General features: G+C 38.1%; 3 protein-coding genes across 3 annotated transcripts; 1 reads left to right on the forward strand and 2 right to left on the reverse strand.

The window, feature by feature from the left end:
* The first annotated feature begins 349 nt into the window (after positions 1-349).
* On the forward strand, positions 350-4,480 carry LOC110725333 (fluoride export protein 1-like). Its single transcript, XM_021904824.1, has 7 exons — positions 350-546; positions 1,496-2,138; positions 2,242-2,319; positions 2,475-2,573; positions 2,827-3,019; positions 3,198-3,604; positions 3,995-4,480. Exons 2-7 carry the CDS (start codon positions 1,515-1,517, stop codon positions 4,211-4,213), a joined length of 1,620 nt encoding a protein of 539 aa, XP_021760516.1. The 5' UTR covers positions 350-546; positions 1,496-1,514; the 3' UTR covers positions 4,214-4,480.
* A 215-nt stretch (positions 4,481-4,695) lies between these two features.
* LOC110725334 (flavonol synthase/flavanone 3-hydroxylase-like) lies at positions 4,696-7,041 on the reverse strand. The gene is made up of 3 exons (XM_021904825.1): positions 5,576-7,041; positions 5,154-5,481; positions 4,696-5,071 (listed from the first exon to the last, which is right to left on the reverse strand). Exons 1-3 carry the CDS (start codon positions 6,073-6,075, stop codon positions 4,859-4,861), a joined length of 1,041 nt encoding a protein of 346 aa, XP_021760517.1. The 5' UTR covers positions 6,076-7,041; the 3' UTR covers positions 4,696-4,858.
* A 563-nt stretch (positions 7,042-7,604) lies between these two features.
* On the reverse strand, positions 7,605-9,456 carry LOC110725335 (selenoprotein K-like). Its single transcript, XM_021904826.1, has 4 exons — positions 9,299-9,456; positions 8,256-8,359; positions 7,986-8,148; positions 7,605-7,908 (listed from the first exon to the last, which is right to left on the reverse strand). The coding sequence occupies exons 1-4, from the start codon at positions 9,315-9,317 to the stop codon at positions 7,874-7,876; spliced, it is 321 nt and encodes a 106-aa protein (XP_021760518.1). The 5' UTR covers positions 9,318-9,456; the 3' UTR covers positions 7,605-7,873.
* Positions 9,457-25,047: the final 15,591 nt, after the last annotated feature.

Here is a 25,047-nt window from a genome sequence, read left to right on the forward strand (position 1 = left end):
TTTATTTATTAGTGATATGATATGATATGATATGATATATTAGATTGCTCATGATATAAAATTCTTCCCAACATGTTGAAGCTTAAATTAAATCATTTCGATTTATACATGCACAATTTTTTTTAACAAATTATTGATACAATTAAAAGTCATTTATTAGAAGATTTTGGACCAAATCAGACTGGAGATTGAAGAATACTCTCTTCGTTCCATAATAATTGACATTATTTTACTTTTTCTGGATGACGGTCCAATGCGGTGTATAGATTGAACACCCCAAATTACTGGGCCTAGGTGCAACTGTGCAAGTGCCAGTAAAAGGAAAAAAGAGGGTAAAAGTCAACCGTCAATGTGGGTTGGCAAAAATCCCATATGAGACCTCATGCCTCACGGGGTTGGCTGGGTTGGTGTTGGAGCAGGACTCTCTCTCTCTCTACCTCGTTGGATTCCTGTTTGTTGAATTTTCTCTGTCATCAACACAACATTACCTTGTTCCTCTTCTGTGACGGAGCGTATACATTCAGCTTCAAGACTCGCAATTCAATGGTAAACTTCCTCTCTTCTTTCTTTCTTGCGTCACCCCCCCTTTTTTGCTTTTGCTGCACTCATCATATTTTCCCCTTTCTTTTCTCTCTTATTTGATGATTTGCTATTCCTATTAATCAATTAGTTTTAATTGATTGTATCTTTACTGTTGGATTTTTAACTTTTTAATAGGTTAAATAAATTAACTGTTGAGGGGTGTCGCGTGTTAGTTTTGGGTGTATCCTGAGTTTTCACTTTTTGCCTTGTTAATGGAGGACACATCTTCCATTTTGTCTTTATTTCCTTTTTCCAACTCCTCTATGTTATCACCTATAAAGTTCTTTTTTGAGATATTATTATATCAATCATTAATATACTTGTTAATTTGCCTCAATTACCCATAATGTCAAATGCTGACCTACAAAGTACATACTCTCTCACTAATTTGCATATTACCACTAATTTCTTTCTTTCTAATCATCAAATGTAATACGGAGTTTGAGCTTTACTTATTAATACTCACTCTTGTTTATATCACCTCATTTGGATTAGAAGCTTATACTATTATTTGATCCATCAGAATGATTTATGAATTTGTCACTATCTTCTTGGAGTCTACTATCGTTTGAAAGTCGTACATTTATGTTTATTGTTTTCAACTGACCATTACAACTAATAACATATACTTGTATAACAATAATTTATGCTACCTGCTTCATGATTATTAGCTGATTTCCAGCAGATTAATGCTATAGAATAATTATCCAATCTTGTCATCTCTATCGTTCTCTTTTCTGTCTGTTTTACATTTTCATGATTATACCATAAAATCATACTACTATTCTAATGCACTATTACTAAATAATAAGAAAACAAGTTGGGGTAGATGTTAAACCTTGGTCTCACATCTATGTCCTTTGTCCACTTTGTCAAGGATACTAAAACCTGATGATTTTCTTCCTGCTTCTAGTGAAGCTGTCTACGGACCAATGGCTGCCGTTGAATCTGACCAGATCAGTGCAAAACATGTAACTACCGATTCACAAGCAACGCATAGTGCTTCTCTGGGACGAACTGACAGTTCCAGTTCATCGGTTGGAGGCCTTTCTTTTAGTCTGCCTGCTGTATTTAACTCACATTCAAATGATAATCTTTCTCCAGCAGAACTTGGAGACCAGGCACTTGATGTTAACAGACATCAGTTGGCTGGTGGTCTCCTATTGTCTGTTGAAAATGCTGCAGAAAATGGACCTGGAAATCAGCTGACACATGGTGACTCAATAGCTCAAGCAAGCAGCAGTGGTGCCTCACTGCGAAGAGTATTTAGCCTGTCAGGTGCTTCTCGCCCTTATCTGGACGAGGATGTAGAAAACGAATCTGTTTCATTGGCTGGGGATATTGGAGATAGGATAGTTAGCAGAAGAGGAAGTCAGAGGCAGAGCGTCCAATCATCCATGGAACAAGGGATCGCTTTTCCAAATGCAGAAGAATTACTGGATTCATATGGCTTTTGGTCTCATGATCACACCACAAACACCATATCTCCAGTGTCACCACTGGTGTCTGAAATCATAACTCCACCCTCCACAAGTGCTCTCTTGCACAATAAACAAGTAAGCTCACGTTTAGATATAGGCTTCCCCTTTTGCTTGAATCATTGTTTAATGTGACTGGTTCATTTGCTTCAACTTCATGTTGTGCATTATTTGACTACAGGAGGAGAAGAAGGAGCTGCCACCATTTTTTGAATATTGTGCCTACCTCATACATTTGTCTGTCTTTGGAATTCTTGGGGTAAGAGCTTTTATCATCATCCATGATTTTCTTGCAGTAAGGAGAATTTTAAGCAGTTGTTCTGTGTTTCTCAAATCTCACCGTGTAATGACTTCAGGCTTTTGCAAGTTGGGATTGTATCTTGAGTCTTCACTTAGCAATATCTGATCTTGCAGGTCCTTACCAGGTTTCTACTGCAGAAACTGTTTGGCTCTAGTGTTATAGGTGTGACGAGTGACAAGAGCATCCTATATCTTGATCTTCCATCTAACATGGTATTATTCTTTTTCTAATCGAATTGCCTTACATGATAGACCATCCTTTCGATTCAATTCGCTGGATGTGTAGAATTGAAGAAGTAACCAACTTTCAGGTGTGCAAGCTCCTTAGGAGAAGGTTCTAGTTTTCTCTTCTATGCATCTTGAAATTTTCTAAACAACAGTTTCTCTAAAATTGGTTCTTTTGCCTCTACAAACGAAGACAATAGGACTGGTTATGTTTTCTTACAGAACTTTGGGCATTTTGCAGGTGGGTTCATTTTTAATGGGATGGTTGGGTGTAGTATTCAAAGGCAAGATATCACACATGTCAGATCACCTTGCAGTTGGACTTTCCACTGGTTATCTTGGAAGCCTTACCACCTTCAGTGGTTGGAATCAGAAAATGCTCGATCTTAGCGTCAATGGGCATTGGGTATTCGCTGTACTGGGGTTTCTCGTAGGTAATTGTTTTTTATGGAAATGTTGTCATTGGGACTTGTTACTTGTGAGTTGTGACCTTTGTGGTATATTAACTATGGCCATGGCTTTGTTACTTTGTTTATAAATATTTTTTCAGTAAGTACATAGAAAGTTCATCATCTATGATCTCAGTATATCCTCACCTTTTGTTACTTGCAGGGTTGTTTCTTGCTGCTTATTCTATTATTATTGGAATCGAGACAGCTAAGGGTTTTAGGTGGCTTCTTGAAAGGACTGGAAATAGTTCAAGCTTCAGTAAGTTGAGGGTGAATAACTTTAAGAGTCACTTGATAGTACTAACAATATTGATGTTGGTGTGGGTTGGTTTGTGGACCACAAGTGGGATCTTGGAGAACAAAGAATTTAAAAATGGCGGCAGTGGTGCTCAACTTTGGTTGGGATGCCTAGTTGGTCCTTTCGGGGTTTGGTTGAGGTGGTGGCTTGCTCGATTCAATGGACGTGGATTGGGGAAAGCAGGAAGGTGGAAATGGATCCCATTTGGGACATTGGCTGCTAATGTGTCCGCAGCATGCGTGATGGCAGCTCTTGCTACTGTGAAAAAAGCGGTGAGATGCTTACTTTGCATGTTTTTTTTCTATTTACTCATACTATCATAATAGTGGGCTTGGTTGATGTGCCTTTAAGGCTTATTGCAGGCAATTGTGGTTGCTTTAAATACTGTCAAAATTAGATACATGGTTGCCTCATTAGATGTTTGTTAGCATCAATTGCCTCATTGCTTAATCTTTTAATCCATTTTGACATTTTGTGGCTGCTCTTGATCCTTGGCTAAACACTTGCAATCTTGCACACCTTTGTTGTTGAATTTGAGTTTATGAATTTTTCAGTTTAGATGTTGAAAAATAGAAGTATGTGCTCAATGCTTTAAAAGTATTGCTAAGCTTTATAGGTAATCCTTTAGCTGAGTATCTGAAAGTTTTGTGTACTTGGTGTAGGTCAATACAAAGGATTGTGACACGGTTTCCTCAGGGATACAATTTGGCCTCTTGGGATGCCTAAGTACTGTCTCCACATTCATGGCCGAATATAATGCAATGAGAGAGAGCAGTCATCCTTGGAGGGCATACGTATATGCATTGATCACCCTCCTGATATCATTTGGCTTGGGAACCTTGATATACTCAGTACCTGTGTGGACATTGGGGTACAATTAGAGCCTGAGTTTATTTATTTTTTTAGTATCTTTAAAATTTAAGTTCATCACGAAAATACACAATACTCAGTGCTAGTTTCATGTTGATTAGGCAAGTTTCATTTTTTGTAATAGTTGAATTTTTTGTAATACCATGGAAGTGTATATATAGTTAGATACAAAATAATACATCAGAACTCTGATTATCAGTTATCAGTGTCTTCTGTATATGAGATCAAGACACAGAACATGTTCTGATGTATTAAAATTGACAAAAAAAATTTGCTTTAACTTATGATCCTTTCTAATTACAGTCAGCAGTTTACTTTGACTTAGTTCCATTTACAGATTTTTTGTTAATCCATCAAAGAGCACACATTGGTGCTTTTGATACTTCTCAGCTGTCTCGCCCCTAGGAGTTTTAAACATTAGACAAAGTTCTGCTAGAACTTTTGGCCACTGTATTATGATCATTCTGAAAATGAACTGTTTTCTATCAATGGATTGTAGTGAAAGCAATGGCTTTATTGGAAAGCAAATCATAGGCAAAATTGCCAGGATACGAAATGAAACTTCTCTTAAGAAAAAAAGCTGTAAAAAAGATACAGGAACTGTAAAAGGTAGTTTAAAAGTAGATGAACCACATAGTTCAAACTCATATTATCTATCACTGAGGGAGCTTGTTAAGTTTACAATATTTGTAATCAGCAAACTTCTTAGTCTTATATTTGGCCAGATTCTTTTCGGTGATGAGCTCGGGGACAGGCCCCACCTCGTGGTGTGGTGGGGGTTCAATGAAGACGGGCCATGACATCCTTGTTCTCTCTTTGTTAACAGTTGTTCTGTGAAGCACTGCCTTGTATTTCCCATTGCTGAGAACCTGTGATTACATTCATGGTAAGGCCTAAAGGTAAGAAAATGAGCGGAGTCAGAGAGTAAAAAGAATAGTTAGCGGAGAGTACCTCAAGTTGGTCACCGATGTGGATGATGAGGGCATTAGGAATATAGCGGACATTGTACCAGAGACCATCCCTACAAACTTGAAGGCCGGCTACATCATTGGGAACAAGTATAGTAAGCAAACTCAAATCGGTGTGAGCCGGCACTCCAAGTGCTAATTCAGGGCGAGGACATGGTGGATAGTAATTGATCTTAGCCAGATACACCATTTCATCACCGCCTCCTCCCTCTTTTATCTTATGCTCTTCCAAACCCAGTCCCTTTGACCAGCATCTCATCAGCTTCTCTGTTACCCCAATTAAGTATTTCGCGTACTCTTCATTCGCCTTCCTGGTTGGTTGGTTCCATGTTTGAGCAATAATCAATATTCGAGTCAAGAAGGAAGCAAGAATGAGCATATTAAAAAGAAGAAGAATATACATACCTGTAAGATGGAGGATTTTTGGGCCAAAAATGGAAGTTGATAGCAGAGGGAGGCCAAATGTTGTGGAACAAATGATCAACCCAAGGCCTAACAGTATCAATATCCTTACCAAGCTTGTTGCTGTAGCCTTCACTACCCTTATAACCAGGTGGTGGCTTTGAATAGACTTCCTTCTCTTCCTGGGGAAGCTCAAAGAAATCCCTGCCTGCTTTTTGCAAATCCTGAATTACTTGTGTTGGAATCCCATGATTTACGACTTGGAATAAACCCCATTCTTCACTGGCCTTTGAAATCAAATCAACCAGTTGATCTTCGTCGGCCTCGCTCAAATCAATGGTTGGCACTTCAAGTTCAGTACCATGCACCGTTGTTATTGCTGGCTGCTCATTCTCTGACCTTATGAACTCCTTTGGAATGCTGCTCTCTTCTATTATTCTACTGCTATTATTGTTGTTGTTATTGAACTTTAAGGCTATGTTTTGCACTTTTTCTACCTCCATTGTTACTTGTTTAGGATCCTCACTCGGATGTTTTTCTCTTGTAATCACTAGGCTAGCTAATACAACATGCAACTCCCTTTCAAAGAAAAGTAATAGACGGACTACTAGTAGAAGATTGGAGATATTATAATAATGCAAGTCATGCAGAAAAGGTGAAGCCGTTATATAGCCACATTTAGCGCAACTACCCCCGATACTAAAGTTTCAAAAAAAATAGATATAAATGGTCTGATGGTTTATCAAAGCTAATATAACAACACTACGGAAGAGGACAACTGATCTTCTAGATTGGGGGGTGCTGATCTTCGGCCTAACTTCACTACACAAATTATGATGAAAGAGTGACGTGGGTGAATGTGGTTCACTCTATAGATGTAACCAACCCACTTACACACATCTTACAATCTGCCCAGGCCCCTCATTAATACAGCTCCTATTAATTCATGTAGACTATCACCACTGAATACAAATTTGGTTATAAATTACAAAAACACACACATGTCTTCTAGATCAGACCTTGAAATACGTAGTCTCATTAAGTCACTAGTGTCAAGTTTTATTTTCTACTTAAGCCCTAGGTCTTAAGACTCAACATGACATCAACAAATCACTATGAAATTGTTTTAAGACAAGACTTCATAAAATATATGCATTTATGAAGTAAAGCCTCAACAAAGTCTTGAACGGAGTCTTGGAAATTCAAGACTTAACTTAAAACTCTACTTATTAGTTATTACTCTATACACTGCATTTTGCCTATACGTATACCAAAGCACAACATTTAAGAAATCTTAAAATGAGTATGAGGAATGAAGATCTAAATTTAGTTGAGTTTTAAGGAGTCTTAACATAATTTTAAAATATTAAAAACTAGATTAGTACCCTCGTATTACACGGTGGTGATGAGCAATTTTTCATATTTCTTTTATATCTTTTGTTGATAACTTTTTAACATGACTTAGATCGCTTTTTATTTTGAAAAAATAAAGTTTGTTCATCTATAAATATTAAAGAAAATAAAATAAAAAATATGTACACCATCCTTTTTTTTTTTTTTAAATGATTAGAATTTAATACTACATCATAATATTTACTATGTTATTGAAAATATACTAAAATGATGGCTAGAAAAAATATACTTCGTATAAAATATTGCATTATCTAATGAGTTTATACATTTAGAGTGGAAGCACAACAATATTAATGTCAAAGTCAAGTTTTTCGAATTTTTAGTTTTATACCTACTTGGTTCCAGTTTCTAGCAAATAAAATGAAAAGGCAAAAAAAAAAAAAAAAAATGATGACATCATATGAAAATTTGTAGGAAATTTTTTTAATGAGAGTTTGACACATAAGACATTATAAGAATACTAGACTGGGCTAATCTACATATATTCATATGTGGAGAGTCTCTAATTGGTTGATTTTGTAAATTTGAAAATTCCTTGTCAATTCAAGTTGTATACTTGTGTAGATGGTAAATGGTAATCATGATTCAGACCTCTATATATTCTTTCATCAACCAAATGATCACTTCATATCTTTAGCAGAATCATACATTCAAACAAATAAATTTGGAGATCATTATTCCACATACACAATAAAACTTTTTTTAATATATAACAAGTTTAAATAATCAGACGAAAGTGCTATGTAGATATAAGTATCCAAAACTACAAGGTGTAGGAACAAACTCGAGAATTTTCAATTTGCAAAGCCTGAGTTTATGCCAGCTTTCGAGTTTATACACACTATGTCACAATACAACTTCCGATAGTTAACATTAGATGAATGACTATTAACCGCAGCAGGAACCACAGGCAGGAAGTGAGCCTGAACCATGAATAATATAGGTTAATACAACAATCCAAAGTTCAAAGTAACAATCGAATGAGGAAAAAGGAGCTTACTATGATCTGCACCACGAACATCCCTCAATCCACGAACATTGTCTAACCCACGTGGAGGTCCAGGAGGACCACCACCGTAAGGGCCACTTCCACCACCAGGGCCACCACCATCCCATTTTTTGCTGGACCCAGATGATTTCCTATAAGCATCTGATTTCTCCATCTGCAACACAGAGCACATGCATTATGTTTCCAAATAACAGCACTACAGATTATTTTTATTTTTTTTAACTGCACAAGTAATAAATGCAAACTAAATGTGATACTCACCGAAAACATAGTTGTAAAGAAAACTACAATGAAGTTGATGATAGACCAGAAGGAATCAGTGAGCGTCTTCAAGCGCCATAATGATCTCTTTGATTTGACAACACCTGGTAAAGAAAAACTCTGGTGGTGAACAAAGGTCTGTATTGCCGAACATTACTACTAGCATAAAACTATAACCAAAACGAATGGATGAAAAGAATTCAATTTCCCAGAGAGTATAGAAAATAAAATAAGAAGATGAGTATAATGAGCCCAACAGCTAACGAAATGATCGAGCAAAACAAGAATTATAATCAAACGAGAGTAAAAAGGGTTATAGAAGTTGATACTTGATAGGTTATAAAGAGGCAATTAGAGAATTTCCACCCAGAGTTTGGTTCAAAGATGAAAATAAAACAGAAATAATTGGAGGAATGGAATGAAATGAAATACATTCCATTAAATTGATAAAGAGGGTTTGGTCCATTGATTGCAACAAGACCATTCATCATGAATATGTAACTGTTCCTGTTCTGTTTCTGTTAAACTTGTTGGTGTTGGTATCAAAATATCAATTTGTTTTTCTTGTTCCATTGTATGCGGTTGTATCCATTCCATCTTTGTTTGTCATAATAGCTTATGTTAATCTCATCAGAAGTATTCTACAATACACGAAGTATCAAATTTCAAAGGACATATCATCTTATATCAAGTAACAAAACATGCAATTGTGTTAATAGAATCCTCACCACAGTCGTCTGTAAGAATCAATCGATGATCTATCTGTACGTGTAAGTGTGTAACCTACCAAATCATTTATGGAAACTCAAACCCTAATAATAATTATAATAAATTGAAATCAAAACACTTAGGACACCGAATTATGCACAACGGATCGGAAGAGAGGTACAGTAATCTGTATTGACAAAAGCAGATCGATCACAAATGGATTAAAAAACACAGAAACCAATTGGAAAAAACAGAAACCAATTGAAAAATAGCACAGAAATCAATTGAAAAATAGCACAGAAATGGAATCGAATGAAAGAGACGAAGAAACATACCTCTCTCAACGTAAGCCATGGGAGACACTGCTTCCTGTAAAAGTATAAAACTAAATACGGAATTTTTCTTTCCGATCGCCGCTACCAGCTCAAACCCCACAATTTACTCTTTTCTATGATTTTTTTTTTTAATTAATTAGGGGCGACGACTTGTCCCGACCCTTATGGATGCTACTTCATATTGCATAACTGCGCCTATAGCCAACTGCCACGTACTACTGACATGTCACCATTTTTATTTTTATTTATTGGCATAAAATACAGTATACTAAAGTACTACGTAATTCAAATTAATAAGGGGCCGTTTGGTTCGCTGGAATGGGGAAAGGAAAAGGGAACGATTCCTTTTGTTAGTGTTTGTTTTCACAATTTTGTCATTCTCACTCCCCCATTTTATTTTTGGGTTTACCCAAAAGTCTTCTAGACTCATTCCCCACCCCCTACCTTTCCCATTCGGTTCCCCAACCACCACCATACCCCATCAGCTTGCTACTGCTCGCCGGAACTTGCTTCACCTTGCCGGATGTTCGCCGGCCTTCCCCAGACCCTCGCCGCCCCTCCTCCCACCCGGAAAACCTTCCCCCGAACCCTCGTGTAACCTTGAAAAACCCTCCCCTCCACCAGAACAACCGGCCACACCTCACCAGGTCGGAGGAGGGGCAGCGAACAACCGTCGAAATTCCGCATAAACCATCGGTGTTGCTGGGGAAGTTCAATAGTTGCGTTTTGGTCGGGTTCCGGTCGGGATTGCTAAGGTCGAGGACAAGAAGGGTTCCTTTGTGGATTGTTGTTCGACGGACCTCACCAGGTCGGGGGAGGGGCGGCGAAGGTCGGAGGAGTGGCGGCTGGTTCCGGTGTGGTGTTGGTCGGGCGGTGCGGTGGCTGGAGAAGGTGGAAACTAATGAAGGGAGGGGGAGAAATGGTTGTGCTGTGGTGGTTCTATGGTGGTTTCATTCCATTCTCCTCCATTCTCACCAAACAACACCCTAAATTCAAAGGGTTTCATTCCATTCTCCTCCATTCCCTTTCTGCATTCCATTCCGATTCCCCTGTGCGAACCAAACGGCCCCTAAGTGGGAAAAATGTATGCGACCTTCACTTGCTATGAAGTCGAAGGTGGACAGGGATGGTATATTTATACTCAAGGATCTATCTACTATCTAGAAGCAACAGTCAGTCAGACAACACACCAACTCTACCTTAACTAAATTGGAGCCTCCTCAATTATACTCCGTATTAAAGATATGTTGTACATCACAATTCACTAACATCATAACTAAATCATCACCCACTGACCACTGTGGATAATTTGAGGTTTTTTTTTTTTTTGTGAAATAATTTGAGGTTTGTGGCATACAGCAGGGCAATTGATGGTTAACAATCACCAACTTACAATATAATCACAAGCCATTAAAACTATTTCACAGACCTCATAACTCATACAAGTCACAACGTACTTGACAACATATCTTCAAGAAATGTTAGCTTTCCAAACCAAAAGGCTTACACATTACGGAGTTTTTCATTCACCCCTCATCATAATTTACAACATACTTGGATAAGCCTACCATATAACTCATAAATAATACAGTAGAACCTTAAGCAAAGTCATAAAAGCTGACGTGGACCTGAAACCTACTGAGATGAAGTATACGAAAGATTACTATGTTCTATACCACCTTGCACTCAAAACTGAGGCATTATCTTCACAATATGTATCACTTATCTATCCACCCATTCCTATGATAAAAGTATAATGCGGAAATAAGAGTTTTGGGTTTGAATACTTATTTTGTATTGAATAATTATGGTGTTACAGTCCTATATTTATATACATGAGCCTAACAATATATGGAAACTAAGTATACACAAAATCCTCCTATAATCAAGGAGAATAATTCTATATTCCTAGAATGAGTCAAGGGAATATTTCCCTGTTTATTTCCTACACTCCCCCTCAAGTTGGGTAGTAGGGGCTCCAATACCCAACTTGCACAAAAGCTCAACGAGGGGCTCAGTGTTGACTGCTTTAGTCAAGATATCGGCTAGTTGATCCTTTGATCTCACGAATGGAAGTTTAATGACTTTATCATCCAGCTTTTCTTTAATAAAGTGTCTATCGATCTCCACATGCTATTGGTTATGTCGTGTTGTACTGGGTTCTCTGAGATTCTGATTGCTGCTTTATTATCACAATATAACTTGCATGCTGTTCTTTGTGGGAAACCTAGCTCGTTCATGAGCTTCCGTATCCATAGGATTTCCGTAGTCCCCTTAGCTATTCCTCTGAACTCAGCTTCTGCACTTGATAGGGCCACAACTTTCTGTTTTTTGCTTCTCCAAGTCACCAGATTTCCACCCACCAAGGTAAAGTACCCCGGAGTGGACTTTCGGCCATCACAATCTCCTGCCCAATCTGCATCTGTATAGGCAATTAGATCAAGGTGATCATTTTTATCAAAGTAGATCCCAGTGCTACTCGTACCCTTTAGGTATCTCAGGATTCTCATTACTGTTGTCATATGTTGTACCTGTGGAAGATGCATGAATCTACTCACAACTCCCACAACATAGGCTATGTCTGGTCTGGGGTGAGACAAATAGATCAGCTTTCCCACCATCTTCTGATATTTTTCCCGGTTAGCTAGCTTTGCCCCTTGAATGATCTGGAGTCCATGATTAGCTACAATGGGTGTCTCAGCTGGTTTGCAGTCAAGCATTCCCGTTTCTGCTAGAAGATCAAGGATATACTTCCTTTGATGAATAAAGATTCCCTGCTGAGATCTTAAAACCTCGATGACAAGGAAGTATTTAAGATTACCCAAGTCTTTCATCTCAAATTCTCGGAATAGCTTCCCTTTTAGTTCTGTGATCTCTTCTGCATCATTGCCAGTGATAATCATATCATCGACATAAATTATAAGGCAGGTGATTTTGTCTCTCACCCGTTTCAGGAACAATGTATGATCTGAGTTGCTTTGTCTGTAGCCAAACTTCTTCATTGCTTTAGTGAATCTCCCAAACCAAGCTCTCGGGGACTGTTTTAGGCCATAGAGGGCCTTCTTGAGTTTACACCCCTCTCCATCATTGAACTCTTGAGAATATCCTGGTGGTGCTTCCATATAGACTTCTTCCTCAATATTCCCATGAAGAAAAGCGTTTTTTACATCAAACTGATACATGGGCCATTATTTATTAGCAGCAATAGAGAATAAGACTCGAATTGTGTCTATCTTGGCTACTGGAGAAAAAGTCTCGGAGTAATCAATCCCATATGTCTGAGTATACCCCTTAGCCACCAAACGAGCTTTGTATCGCTCAATTGTCCTATATGCTCGATGTTTAATGGAGAACACCCATCTACATCCTACTTTCTTTTTTCCCTTTGGCAGAATGCATTTTTCCCATGTCTCATTCTTCTGTAAGGACAAATATTCATCTTCCATAGCTTTTCTCCACCTTTCATACTTGAGAGCTTCCTCGGCACTTTTAGGAATATCAGTGGAATATAATGATGCAGTGAAAGCAATGGTTGTGTGAGATAAATTCTCCTCACTAATCCTTTGTACTGGGTATCGAGACCGCTAAGCCTCAAACTTTGGATCATACCTTTTCGGTGGGACTCCCCTTGTGCTCCTGGGAGGTAACTCATACCTGTCTGGTCTCTCATCACTGGGTATAGGATCATCAATAGTAACATTATCAATATCATGAGATTCAAGGATATCACGAGATTCAAGAATTACCTTTGGGTTTGGATGCTCATCTGACAGGACTGGAGTAGACGGAATAGGAGATACTATGGTTTCAGGGACAACATCGGTGGTCTGGCCTACTTGCTCTTTCGGGTCCTCTTCCATCGTGACAGGGTATGTTAGCCAGCTTAGGTCATCAACTACAGTCTCCCCCTGAGGACTAAGCTGGGGGTAGAAATAAGAATGTTCAAAGAAGTCACAGTCCATGGTGGTGTACATCCTATTATGAAGTGGATCAAAACATCGATACCCCTTTTGATTAATCCCATAGCCAACAAAAACACACTTGACTGCCCGAGGTTCTAACTTATTTCGGTCGCGTTTAGGCAGGTGAACATAGACTACACAACCAAAGACACGCGGAGGTAAAGAATGGGAATAAGGGATGGAAACATGTGAACTTAGGGTATCCATGGGAGTTTGGTAGTCTAGGGCTTTTGTAGGAAGACGATTAGTCAAATAAGTAGCAGTAGCAATCGCCGGCCTCAGGCCAGGAATGAACAGGGACCTGGGACTCAATCATAAGGGCGGCCCTGGTAATTTCCAAGAGAATACGATTTTTTCGTTCAGCCACTCCATTTTGTTGTGGGGTATCGGTACATGTAGTTTGGTGTAGCATGCCATGATCAGAGATAAATTGTTTCATATCTAATGTAATGTATTCACCCCCATTATCAGACCGTAAAATTTGTGGTTGGGCTTGAAATTGAGTAATAAGCATGTTATAGAATTTGACAAAGATAGTATAGACTTCAGACTTATGTTTCAAGAAGTAAACCCAACTCATGCGAGTGCAATCATCCACAAACAAAACAAAGTAAGAAAAACCATGGGGGGTAAATTCTGGAGCAGGACCCCACACATCAGAATGTATTAGGGCACATGGACGAGTGGTATGGGTCATACTAGGGAAATAAGAGTGTTTGTGACTTTTATCTAACACACAAGTTTCACAATCGAGATTAATGGAGACATTCTTAAGAGAAGGAAACAAGCGTTTTAAATAGCTTAAAGAGGGATGACCTAACCGCCGATGCCACGTCCAGAGTTGATGTTCAGGAGACCCATGAGTAAGCATAGCCTTACCGTGTTGAGTTGTCTCATCCACATAGTATAAGCCTCCTCGTTCCGTGCCACGTCCAATGACCGCCTCGGTTTGAGCATCCTGCACAAGACAACCATCAAAAGTTAAAAGAACAGTACAATTGTGTTCTTTAGTCAATTGACTAACTGAGAGTAATTTGTGAGACAGGCTAGGGACGAGGAGACAATTTTTTAAATGCATAGAGGAGGAAATAACAACAGTCCCGGCTTGAGTAACATCAACACATTCCCCGTTGGCTGTTTGAATATGGGTTCGGTTTGTGTGAGTGGGAGAACTAATATCGGAAGGATCATAAGTGATGGTGTCGGTTGCCCCGCAATCGAAAATCCAAGGAGACGGGGTTTTTGTACAAAGAAGGCCTATTTTTTCTTTGGATTGGGAAGAAAAAAGGGTGATTTGGGCTGTTGAGTTACGGGTTAAATGTGAGTTGGGCTCGCGGGTCATGGGGGGATCAATAAGCTTGGGCGCGGGTTTGGGGTATTTATGAGATGGTAGGGTTAAGCATTCTCCTGCCTCCCTATAAAAACACTTTGTGGAGTCAAAAACTCCTCCCCTGGTCTCGGTCCTTCCCTTTTCTCTTTCTTCAACATTTGTGCTCCCCTTGTCACCATGACCACTGATGGGCGAGTTCTTAAAATCGGTAAGGATGGTTTGTGGTGGTAGCTGGGTGGCCGAACTTGTAGCCATAATTCCCCGTTTCGCCACACCTTTGTCTGGTGGCTCTTTACCGGAAGTTGTAGCACTAGATAGATGTGCCTTGCCGCCGGTCTGGGTTGCCAGTACCTTGGCGGCGGCCATCCACCGGTGAGGAAAAGCCATGCTTTTCCAGAAGGCAAACGAGCTATATGGTAGGGGTAAAGGTCGAAATATGGGTTGTTTTTGCCGTGTGAATTGGATTGTTCTCCCAACACTGTTTGTGAGGTTTTTAATTTGAAAAAGGTTTCCGGTTTCGGAGACTCTATTGTTGGGGTTTAACCATTTGGGTTGCAACAATGGAGTCAGTAACGTCAATTGGGTACCATTTTCCATTTTAGGTAAGTTCTTTTCTTTGGGTATATGATGAACGCTGATATGGTGGTCCGGTGAAAAGTCGCCGGAAAATACCATTGGCTCTGATACCATGTTAAAGGACCAACTCAACCAAAAGTTTAAGCTGATGGTTGAGGCCTAAGATTATGTTTTATACTCTATCATGTTAAAGGACCAACTCAACCAAAATCTTAAGCTGATGGTTGAGGCCCAAGATTATGTTTTATACTCTATCACACTCCCTCACACGAGAGCCTGTTGGGCTTGAAGTGTGGATGCAGCATGGGCTCTCCTCATACCCAGCGCTTATTATTCCACTTAAAGGTGGGGGGTGGATGAGATTCGAACCCGTGACCTCTATGTCACGTTGGCTCCGATACCATGATAAAAGTATAAATGCGAAAATAAGAGTTTTGGGTTTGAATACTTATTTTGTATTGAATAATTATGGTGTTACAGTCCTATATTTATATACATGAGCCTAACAATATATGGAAACTAAGTATACACAAAATCCTCCTATAATTAAGGAGAATAATTCTATATTCCTAGAATGAGTCAAGGGAATATTTCCCTGTTTATCTGTCCACCCATTCCTACAACAGAAGGTTCACAAAAGTGACGACCATAAAACCGCAGAAAATTCAAAAGATTCTAATCTTGGATGCCCAATAGTCACCATGCTTGGTCTCAGCTCTGGCTCCTCAAGAACACAACACAAAGCAATACAAACTAACTTCTGCAACTCTTCATTTGTCAGACGACCCTCTAGCCTGTCAGCAAGCTCCAAATACCTACCCCGTTCATGCATCTCTACAGCAAGCATAGGAAAATAGACAAGTCCGGAATTGGATGATAATGATGAGCTAATACCAGAGCTATTATCATCATCCAGGCTAAGACTTTGCTGCATTGGCTGCGGTGAGCAGTTTTTTCCTTCCGCTCACGAGTTCTAGCTGTACCATCCCATAACTGTAAACATCAGTTTTCCCTGAGATGGCAGAGCTAGTTAACCACTCTGGTGCAAGATATCCCCGAGTGCCTCACAATGTTATTATTATTGTTATTAGTGTACTTTTTGTAGTTTTGTTTGTAAATAGATATCTATGTTATTATTGTCTTGAAATTACTTATATTGAGCTTAAATTAATTTCACTGAACTTAAAGTATTTTTACCAAACTAAAATTATTTTTGTAGATTAAAACCTATTTTTATAGATTCTCTATTATTTTTTTAAATAAATTAAATAACAATGCATTTTGTATGCAGTTAGCCACACCATCTGGCCGGACATAGTAACCCCTATAAAACTAACCGAATAACCCTTGTAATACTAACTGAGTAACCTCTAACACTGAATAAGTAACTCATATCTATACACTAATTGAGTAACCACTATAACACTAACCAAGTAACCCCTATAGCACTCACGAAGTAACTCTTATAATAGTTGGTGACACGGTTTGACCGGCTACATATAAAAGTTTGTGATTAAATATATTATAAATGGATCTTATTTTAAAGAACTTTTTAAAACGAATTTGATGATGGAAATAGAATTGAGTTATTGGATATTTATAAAACGTTATGACTAATTTTGTATATATGAAATATTTGAATTCTATCGATAATAAAACTCTATAAAACAATTTTATCTTACAAAATCTATCCAAAAATCGCTTACTTAACATCATACGTGTCACAATAATACCTATTTATCGCCTACGTGGCGCGACACTTGGTGAAAAACTGGAATACCAAGTGTCGTTGTCTCGTGGCCTGGCAGCGATACCGACTTTATTTATTAGTGATATGATACAGTACGTACCCCGGGCGTTGCTCCGGATACCCGTTTTAAAGAGTGTACTAATTTTGTGGGCATGTTTTGTGTTATTATTATACTCCCTCCGTTTTTTTAAATGTGTCAGTTTGACTTTTGCACTATTTACATGTCATGTTTGACTTAATTTTTTTTGCTATTATAAAATAAATAAATGTTATTATATAATATATCATTAGATTCGTCACAATGTCTACTTTCATAATATAATTTTGTTACAATTTTTACTAATAGACAAGTAAAGATATTAATGGTCAAAATTACGTCTTGGCAAATGTGCCGATTAAACTAATGCATTTAAAAAAAATAGAGGGAGTAATTATAATTATAATTATTAGTATTAATATTAATATTTTTTTTAAATGTTAGATACAAAAAGAGAGTAAAAACACTACATATTATTCTTTTTTTACGTTTGTTATTATTTTCTGTTTTTGTAAGTTACACTATATTCACTTGGTCTACTACTAAGACCAATGTTTGTGAATTATACATTAAAAAAATATGTATATTTAAGATATTGTTTATCAAAGTTCTATGTCGACATATGTGCTAAATTTCAATGGGACACTAAAATAATAGAGGGAGTATAATTTTGTGAATGAAGAGTGCGTCGGTAAAAAAAAACAATAAAATAAATAAAAAGTTAAAAGAAATTATTTTTTTTAACACGTAAAATCAACAAGTTTTATTATTGGCCTAATTAGACCATTTGTAATATATGCCTGGTAAATGGCCTACGGAGGCTTTGTAAAACCCGTAAAGTTTTAAGACCTTGCTAACATTGATCTGAATTCACTTCAAGATTCCCTTGTATTGTACAGTTTCTGTTGTGTCCTAATTTTAGTAGCTTTTTACTTCTTTAATTTCATTAACAAAATCACAAACATATACATAAAAATATTACAACCGAATATGAAGAATACCCGATTCAAAAACTTAAATAGTAAATCAATGGTAGACTAATAAAAAATGAATGATACTTAGCCATATTTATAATTATAATAATTACGTGGTTATTTGTATAAGAGTAAAATTCTATTGTTGATTGGATATCATATATTAATTATAATATGTGGTGTGTTGCTATAAGTAAAATTCTATTGTCAATATATAAAAAGATAAATTTATTTCAAAAGAATTATAAATTATTTATGTATACTTTTTTATCTTAAAAAAATTTATCCAATCTAATCTAATGTGGCATCTAATCTAATCACAATAATATATATTTGTCGCCTACATAGCTCGACACTTGGCAAAAAATTGGAATGCCAAGTGTCACTGTCTCGTGGTCTGGCTGCAAGACTGACTTTATTTACTATTGATATTAGATTAGATTTTTAAAACATAATAGATTATCAATAAAACAAGTTTTAATCAGAAAAAATAATTTAGTTTGGTAAAAATACTTTTAGTTCATCAGAAATAACTTAAGTGCAATAAAAAAAATTAAGTTAATAATAAAACTACAAAAAAGTACACTATTATATAAATAAGCGATATGATATTGTGTGTCTAAATATTTTACATTATCATTATCAAAAGGGATTATATGATCGTATTTAACATTCAAGCTAAAACATTTAGAACAATCCGAGCATCGCCCGGTCACAATTATACCTATTTGTCGCCTACGTGCACGACACTTGGCGAGATACTGAAATGCCAAGTGTTGCTATCTCATGGCCTGACTTCCAGACCGGCTTTAATTAGTGATATAATATGATATGATATGATATTAAATTGTGCATCGCACGAGCGAGTACTATTCTAATTCAAGACTATTTAAAATCCTGTTGGCAAAATTACTCTATAGAGACCTCTTTATCATATAACTAATATATAAAGCTAAACTTTTAGCCAGACCATGAGACAACGACACGTGGCATTCCAATTTTTCGCCAAGTGTCGCGCCACGTAGGCGACAATTAATTATTAATATGACACGTACGATTTATTTGAATATATTTTTTGTAGAATAGGATAAAAAAGTTGGATAGATTCAGTAGGATAAAAAGGTTATTATAGAGTTTTATTTTCAATAAAATTTGGATAGATTGAGTAGGACAAAAAAGTTATTTTAGAGTTTTATTTTCAATAAAACTTTTGGTTTAGAATTTTATTTTCAATAAAATAACGATATTTCTATACAAATGACGGATCTAGTGAGGTACACAAGGGAAAAATAAAAAATCAAAGAGACATAATATTATATATAATCGTTCTCTTAAGTCTTAACATGCAACCAACCTTTCCCTAGATACTCAGAGAAAATGAAAATAGATAACAAATTCACAGATTTAGACTGTTCATTAATATACCAATATTTCTATAATACGTGTGAATTTAATGTTGTTGCTGCAGTTATAGGTGGGGCGGTGATAAGGGTGGTGGTCGGTCGTGGAGAGGTGGATTGAAGGGGGTTTCGAGGTTGGGCTAGGAGGGAGTATGCCGATCTGGGGTCAGGTGACAGGTGTTTCGGGGTTTTCTGATGTCCTGCGGGAGAGTTACAATTTCGAGACTGGAACCGGACGCCTGTACCTGCAAAACAAACGGATGCTCCGGATGATTGGAGATCCGCCTCCAACGGTCAAGTTAGTACTTGATTAAAGAGTAATTAATGCGGAAATGTAATTTAGTCTCTCTAGGTGAGAGTGTTAAATGTGCGTCCTCCCCCTTAATGAGGATTAATGGGCATATTTATATTCCTTGGGATGCGTGCCAATACTAGGTTTAGGTTAAACCTAAGGCTGACTGGGCTTCCCAAAGATTGGGCCTTGTTGGCTGATTTATCCTTTTGGCATGAATGGACACGTGTCATGTCGCAATTGGTCCACGGAGGACGAATATATGGTTGACACGTGGGAGGCTCCTATTGACCCATGTGGCGGACACATGGCGGTACCTGACTGGTCCACTTGTCAGATGGTGATTGGTGGATAAAAATCCCCTAATCAACAGGGGATTGGGTTTTCGAAGGTAGGGCCGGGTAAAGGTGTATGTGGTTGTTGTGATGAGGTGGTAGTTATGGAGTGTTGGTGGATATGGAGGAGGTGACTTCCATGAAAGAGGGTGGGGAGGTGGGAGGAGAGAGATTGAAAAAAAAAATAACCTGGTAAATATGTAGTAGGCAAACAGAATCGTTTTAAGCAGATAGGGTATATAGGTGGGATTGTTTCTAGAATACTCGAAGGTAGGATTGTTTTGAGCAAAAGTGACAGGTGGGATTATTCTTTTCAAATTTTTTTTTTTTTTTTGTAAGGTGAATTGAATCGGGCCTTAGTTTACAATCAATGAGCTAGAAAACTTTTTAGAAAGGAAATCACCTAATATTCAATCGAAGGTTTAAACATTTTATCATCTTGATTATTACATAGTAAAACAAGTTTATTGTTTTCGAGGTCTCATGCTTATGATTAATGGTGCTCCTTCAATTTATAAAAGATGACCCTCTTGTATTTTTTTGGCCAAACTTCTAAAACTACAATGCGTTATTTCTTATTTTTTTTAATAAAGATTGATTCATAAATAAAAAGTCATATGACAATTACAAAGAGATTTAAATCTAATAAATACATGACAATTGAATCATATAAAATATCCTTTCAGCAGAGCTACAATCATTGTTGCAAATCGTACATTCTTCATACCCTCTTTCATATCGCTGTGATTTACAACCTTCTTCGACGAGGGGGTCTATCGATTGGTTGAAGTCGTGAAGAAAATTTTCGTCAGATTCATCTTATTGTAATCGAATGATTAACCTCTTTTTTTATCCCGCACAAATCTTTACCCATGAAACAACTTGTACCATACTAAACTCAAAAAACAAAAACAAAACTGGAACAAAGCATATCATAGGGGCACTTACTACACTCAAACCCACTATCGGGGTACTTACTACCTTTAAAGTGTTGGAATATTTAGAGTGTCGGAGTGGAGCGTGCTCTACTGTTTGATCGCGCTCGCGCTAGCTAGGCGCGACCCGCGATGAAATCGCGATGAGTTTCTGGAAATCTGGCAAGTCTATGGAGGAGCGCCCGCTCCTTGGCGCTCCTCCAGGTGGCGTACCCGCGCCACTATTAGGCGCGGCCCGCGCCTAAATCGCGACAAAATCGCGTCAACTTTCTGGAAAATCAGAAAGTTGGGATTCTAGAAGAGGAGCGCCCGCTCCTCCCGGTGGAGCGCCCGCGCCATCTATTTTTCGCGAATTTTTTGACGGTTAAGTCTTTATTAAAGACTTGATTTTCGGGATAGAAAACATACAGAACATTATTCTCTGATATTCTCCCTAAGAAATTCTCCATAATTTCTATCAAAAATCTTGCAAATTTTGGTGAGAAATCTTCTTGATTTTTGCCTTCTTTGTGAATTATTCATCATCAATTTGATTCTTAGTGCAAAGAACAATTGGGCTGACTTTTGTATCTCAAAGAGTATTTCCGGATCAAACCCAAGCACCATTGTGGGGGAAATTAAACTCTTTAGGAATGTATTCATACGCCTAAGTCATTGTGTCAAGGATTGAGAATCAAGTGGTCACCGGTTTTCTCATGTTCATGTTGGTTGTTAAAGCTTGGAGTAGAGGCAAGTATATTATCTTTCACAACTAGTGTTTTCATTGTATTTTCTGTAATACTTTGGCAATTTGGTGTTTGGTTGAAATACATTGGTTTGTATTTGGATTATTGTATAATTTGATTTTGATTATACAAAGTTAGGTTTTGTTCCCACAATTATTAAAGTAGTTATTGTTATTGAATTACTTGAAAACCTAACAATCTAAAGAGTTTAAACTTTTAGAAGTAATCAAGCATGTCTAGTGTGAAAGAATTGACCACAAATTTTGTCAAACTCAAGAAGTTTGACGGTGTGGAGTTTCGGAGATGGAAGAAGAAGATGTACTTTCTTCTTACATCTTTGAAAGTAGCCTATGTCATTAGTACTCCAAGGCCTAGTGAACATGAGAATGAATCCTTGGAAGATGTTCGGGAAAGGTCAAAATGGGACAACGATGACTTTATTTGTCGTGGTCATATTTTGAATGGTATGGAGGATGATCTTTTTGATGTTTATCAAAATGTGGAGTCGGCTAAGGAGCTTTGGGAGTCCTTAGAAGGCAAATATATGGCTGAAGATGCATCAAGTAAGAAATTCTTAGTTAGTAATTATCAGGAATAATACAATCTTTCAGCGGTCTTCCATGAATAAAACGACCTTTTGATTACTCTGTAATAAAACTACCTTTGACATGCATTTGTTATAAATAAGATAAAAAAAATCGGTAACCTGTTTTACAGGTTAAATCGGACACTTGTCGTGTTGTCACTGATTGATTTTTTTTTTAAAAAAAATTCTTTTATTAAAAATAATGAATTAAATTAAAAAAAAAAACGGATATTTCACCAAATGTCACTAAGCACTTTAATGATTTACCAAATGCCATCAAAGTTTTTAAAATTCACTAAATGCCTCCGAGTTTTTAAAAAATTCACCGAGTGCCATTAATAACTAACGGCTGTTAACTCCGTTAGTCATTAGGGTTTAATCATGACACATGTCATGATATGATTGGTTCAATTTAAAAAAACTCTTAAAATTCCTAACCCTAACCCATCCCCACCACCAACACTGCCGCTGCCGGCAGCCCAACCCTAGCCGCCAGTACTCCCTGCCCCACCTTCACCATCGAAACCAACCTAACCACCACCCCTAAAACCAGCGACTTAGCGTCTTTCGCTTTTTCCCCTCACGAAAAAACACCCAGCGTTTTCCGACCACCGCTCAAAACCACCTACCCCTCCTATCCACCACCCTTGAAACGACAAAATCGGCCAAAGAAATCGACCATTCTGGATTTCCATGGTTGATTTCGGTCGTTTGAGGGTGAAGGATTTCCATGGTCGGGTTTTATTCAAGGTTTCCATGGTCGGTTTCGGTGGCTACCGTGATGTGTCGTGCTGGTGTGTCAGGTGGTTGTGGGGGCTGGGGTGAGGATCAGGGCGAGGGTCGTCAGGCAGGCGGAGTTCTATGGGTTGTCGTCTGGGTGCTGGAGTCGGGCAGGCGGAGTTATGGGCATTGCGTGAGACGGTTGCGGTGGATGGGTGGTTTTTCGGGGGGAGGAAAGGGGGATTAAGTGGAGTCGGCGGCATTGGTGGGGTCAAGGGGTTCCAGAGGGAGGTCAGGGGGTTCCGGCGGGTTTCGACGGGAGGTTAGGGAGTTCCGGCATGAGGTGAAGGAGTTCCGGCGGTTAGCTTTGGGTTGTCGGTTGGCTTTTGTTTGGGGGTAAAAATACCCTTAACAAATGGACCACTGTTAATACAACACGTGTCCCAATAGCATGCTGACACGTGTCAGCCTTAGAGAGTCCCAAAGGGATCTAACCCTCTACTGACACGTGTCACCTAAACCCTAGAAGGGGAACTGATCCCCTTTCTTATAAATAGAGGAACCATCCTCATTTATAATAAACATACATTGAATACACATTCAATCCACACCAAAACCGAGCAATATTCATTGCAGAATTCTCTCTGAATTAGAGAGTAGTATTTACATTCCGCAATATACTCCTCATACACATTCTAACTTGATCGTCGGAGGCGGAACTCCCACCCTTGGGAGTCTCCGTTGTTTTGCAGGTACAGACACCCGGAGGTCAGTCTCGGTGTTTTAACTCTCCTGCAGGACACATCAAAAAACCCCGAAACAGCTTTGGCAGGTGGTTACGGTGGTGGGGTTGGGTTGGGTTAGGATTTAGATTTTTTTTTAATTTTTAATTTTTTATTATTTTTTTTAAAAACAAATAGCTGACTGACACGTGTCCACATGTGTCATGATTAAACCCTAATGACTAACGGAGTTAACGGTCGTCAGTCATTAATGACACTCAGTGAATTTTTTTAAAACTATGTGCCATTTGGTGAATTTTGAAAACCTTGATAACATTTAGTGAATTATTAAAGTGCTCAGTGGTATTCGGTGAAATAGGCGAAAAAAAACCTAAATTAAAAAAAAAAATCCCATCCTCATTCCCGTTCAACAACGCTCCCCCCCTCCCTCCCTTTCCCCGATCTCCTTACTCAGCCATCTTGGCGGTTAGCGCTTCCCCCACCACCACCCCAACTCCAACCCGACCCTTTCTTATCTCCAAACCACCCAGACCATGCTCTCCCCGGCCCTAACTTTGTTTTAAGCGGTTTCAACCATGGTGGAGGGTGGGTTTAAAGTTTTAGGGCTCGTTCATTGATGGAGTGGGGGTTTCGGAGCTCTTGGAATTGGAGGGCTAAGGTGAGCTGGTTATATTGTGGAGGGGAAGGGGGTTTTCGGCTCTGTGGATGGAAGGGATGGAGTGGTGGTTTCGGTCAGGCTGCTAATGGCTAAGGTTGGGGTATGTCGGAGTTGTATTGTGGAGGGTAGGGTGAAGGCGTGTCGGGGTTTCGTTTGGGCTACTATTGGGTTTCCGGCGACGGTGGGGGTGATTTCGTTGTTGGTGGGAAATGAAGTGGTGGTAGATTGGTAGTAGGGGTGGTTGTTGTCGAGAATGGCTTAGGTTTGACAGGATGGGGGGCTGTTAAAGGTGTTTTTGTTTTTATCTTTTTAAAATTAAAATCTATCTTTTTAAAAGAAAATTGCAAAAAAAAAATTAAAAAAAACAAATGACGAATTATAGTGCGACACGTGTCACAATTTACCTTCCAAACAGATTACCAACCGGTTACGTCCTATATTGAGCAGATGAATGTTACAGGTCGTTTTATTCCAAAATAATCAAAATGCGTAAATAAAAATCCTAGTGATTTTAAAAATCTTATTTATCTATCTATAACTAATACTAAAGTAATTACCGCTGATCATAACTATCCATGTGGCAAATACTTATATAAAATAAGCTATTATGACTAAATACATAATTCCTATTCATATGGAATAAAAATAATTGACAGTTGGTCTCTTTCACATTTTTTTTTCCGCTTACATATTTTTTAAAAACAATGTCCTACATTTTATTAGTGA

Source organism: Chenopodium quinoa, unplaced genomic scaffold (assembly GCF_001683475.1).
Source record: "Chenopodium quinoa cultivar QQ74 unplaced genomic scaffold, ASM168347v1, whole genome shotgun sequence".
In the NCBI taxonomy this organism is placed as follows: domain Eukaryota; kingdom Viridiplantae; phylum Streptophyta; class Magnoliopsida; order Caryophyllales; family Amaranthaceae; genus Chenopodium; species Chenopodium quinoa.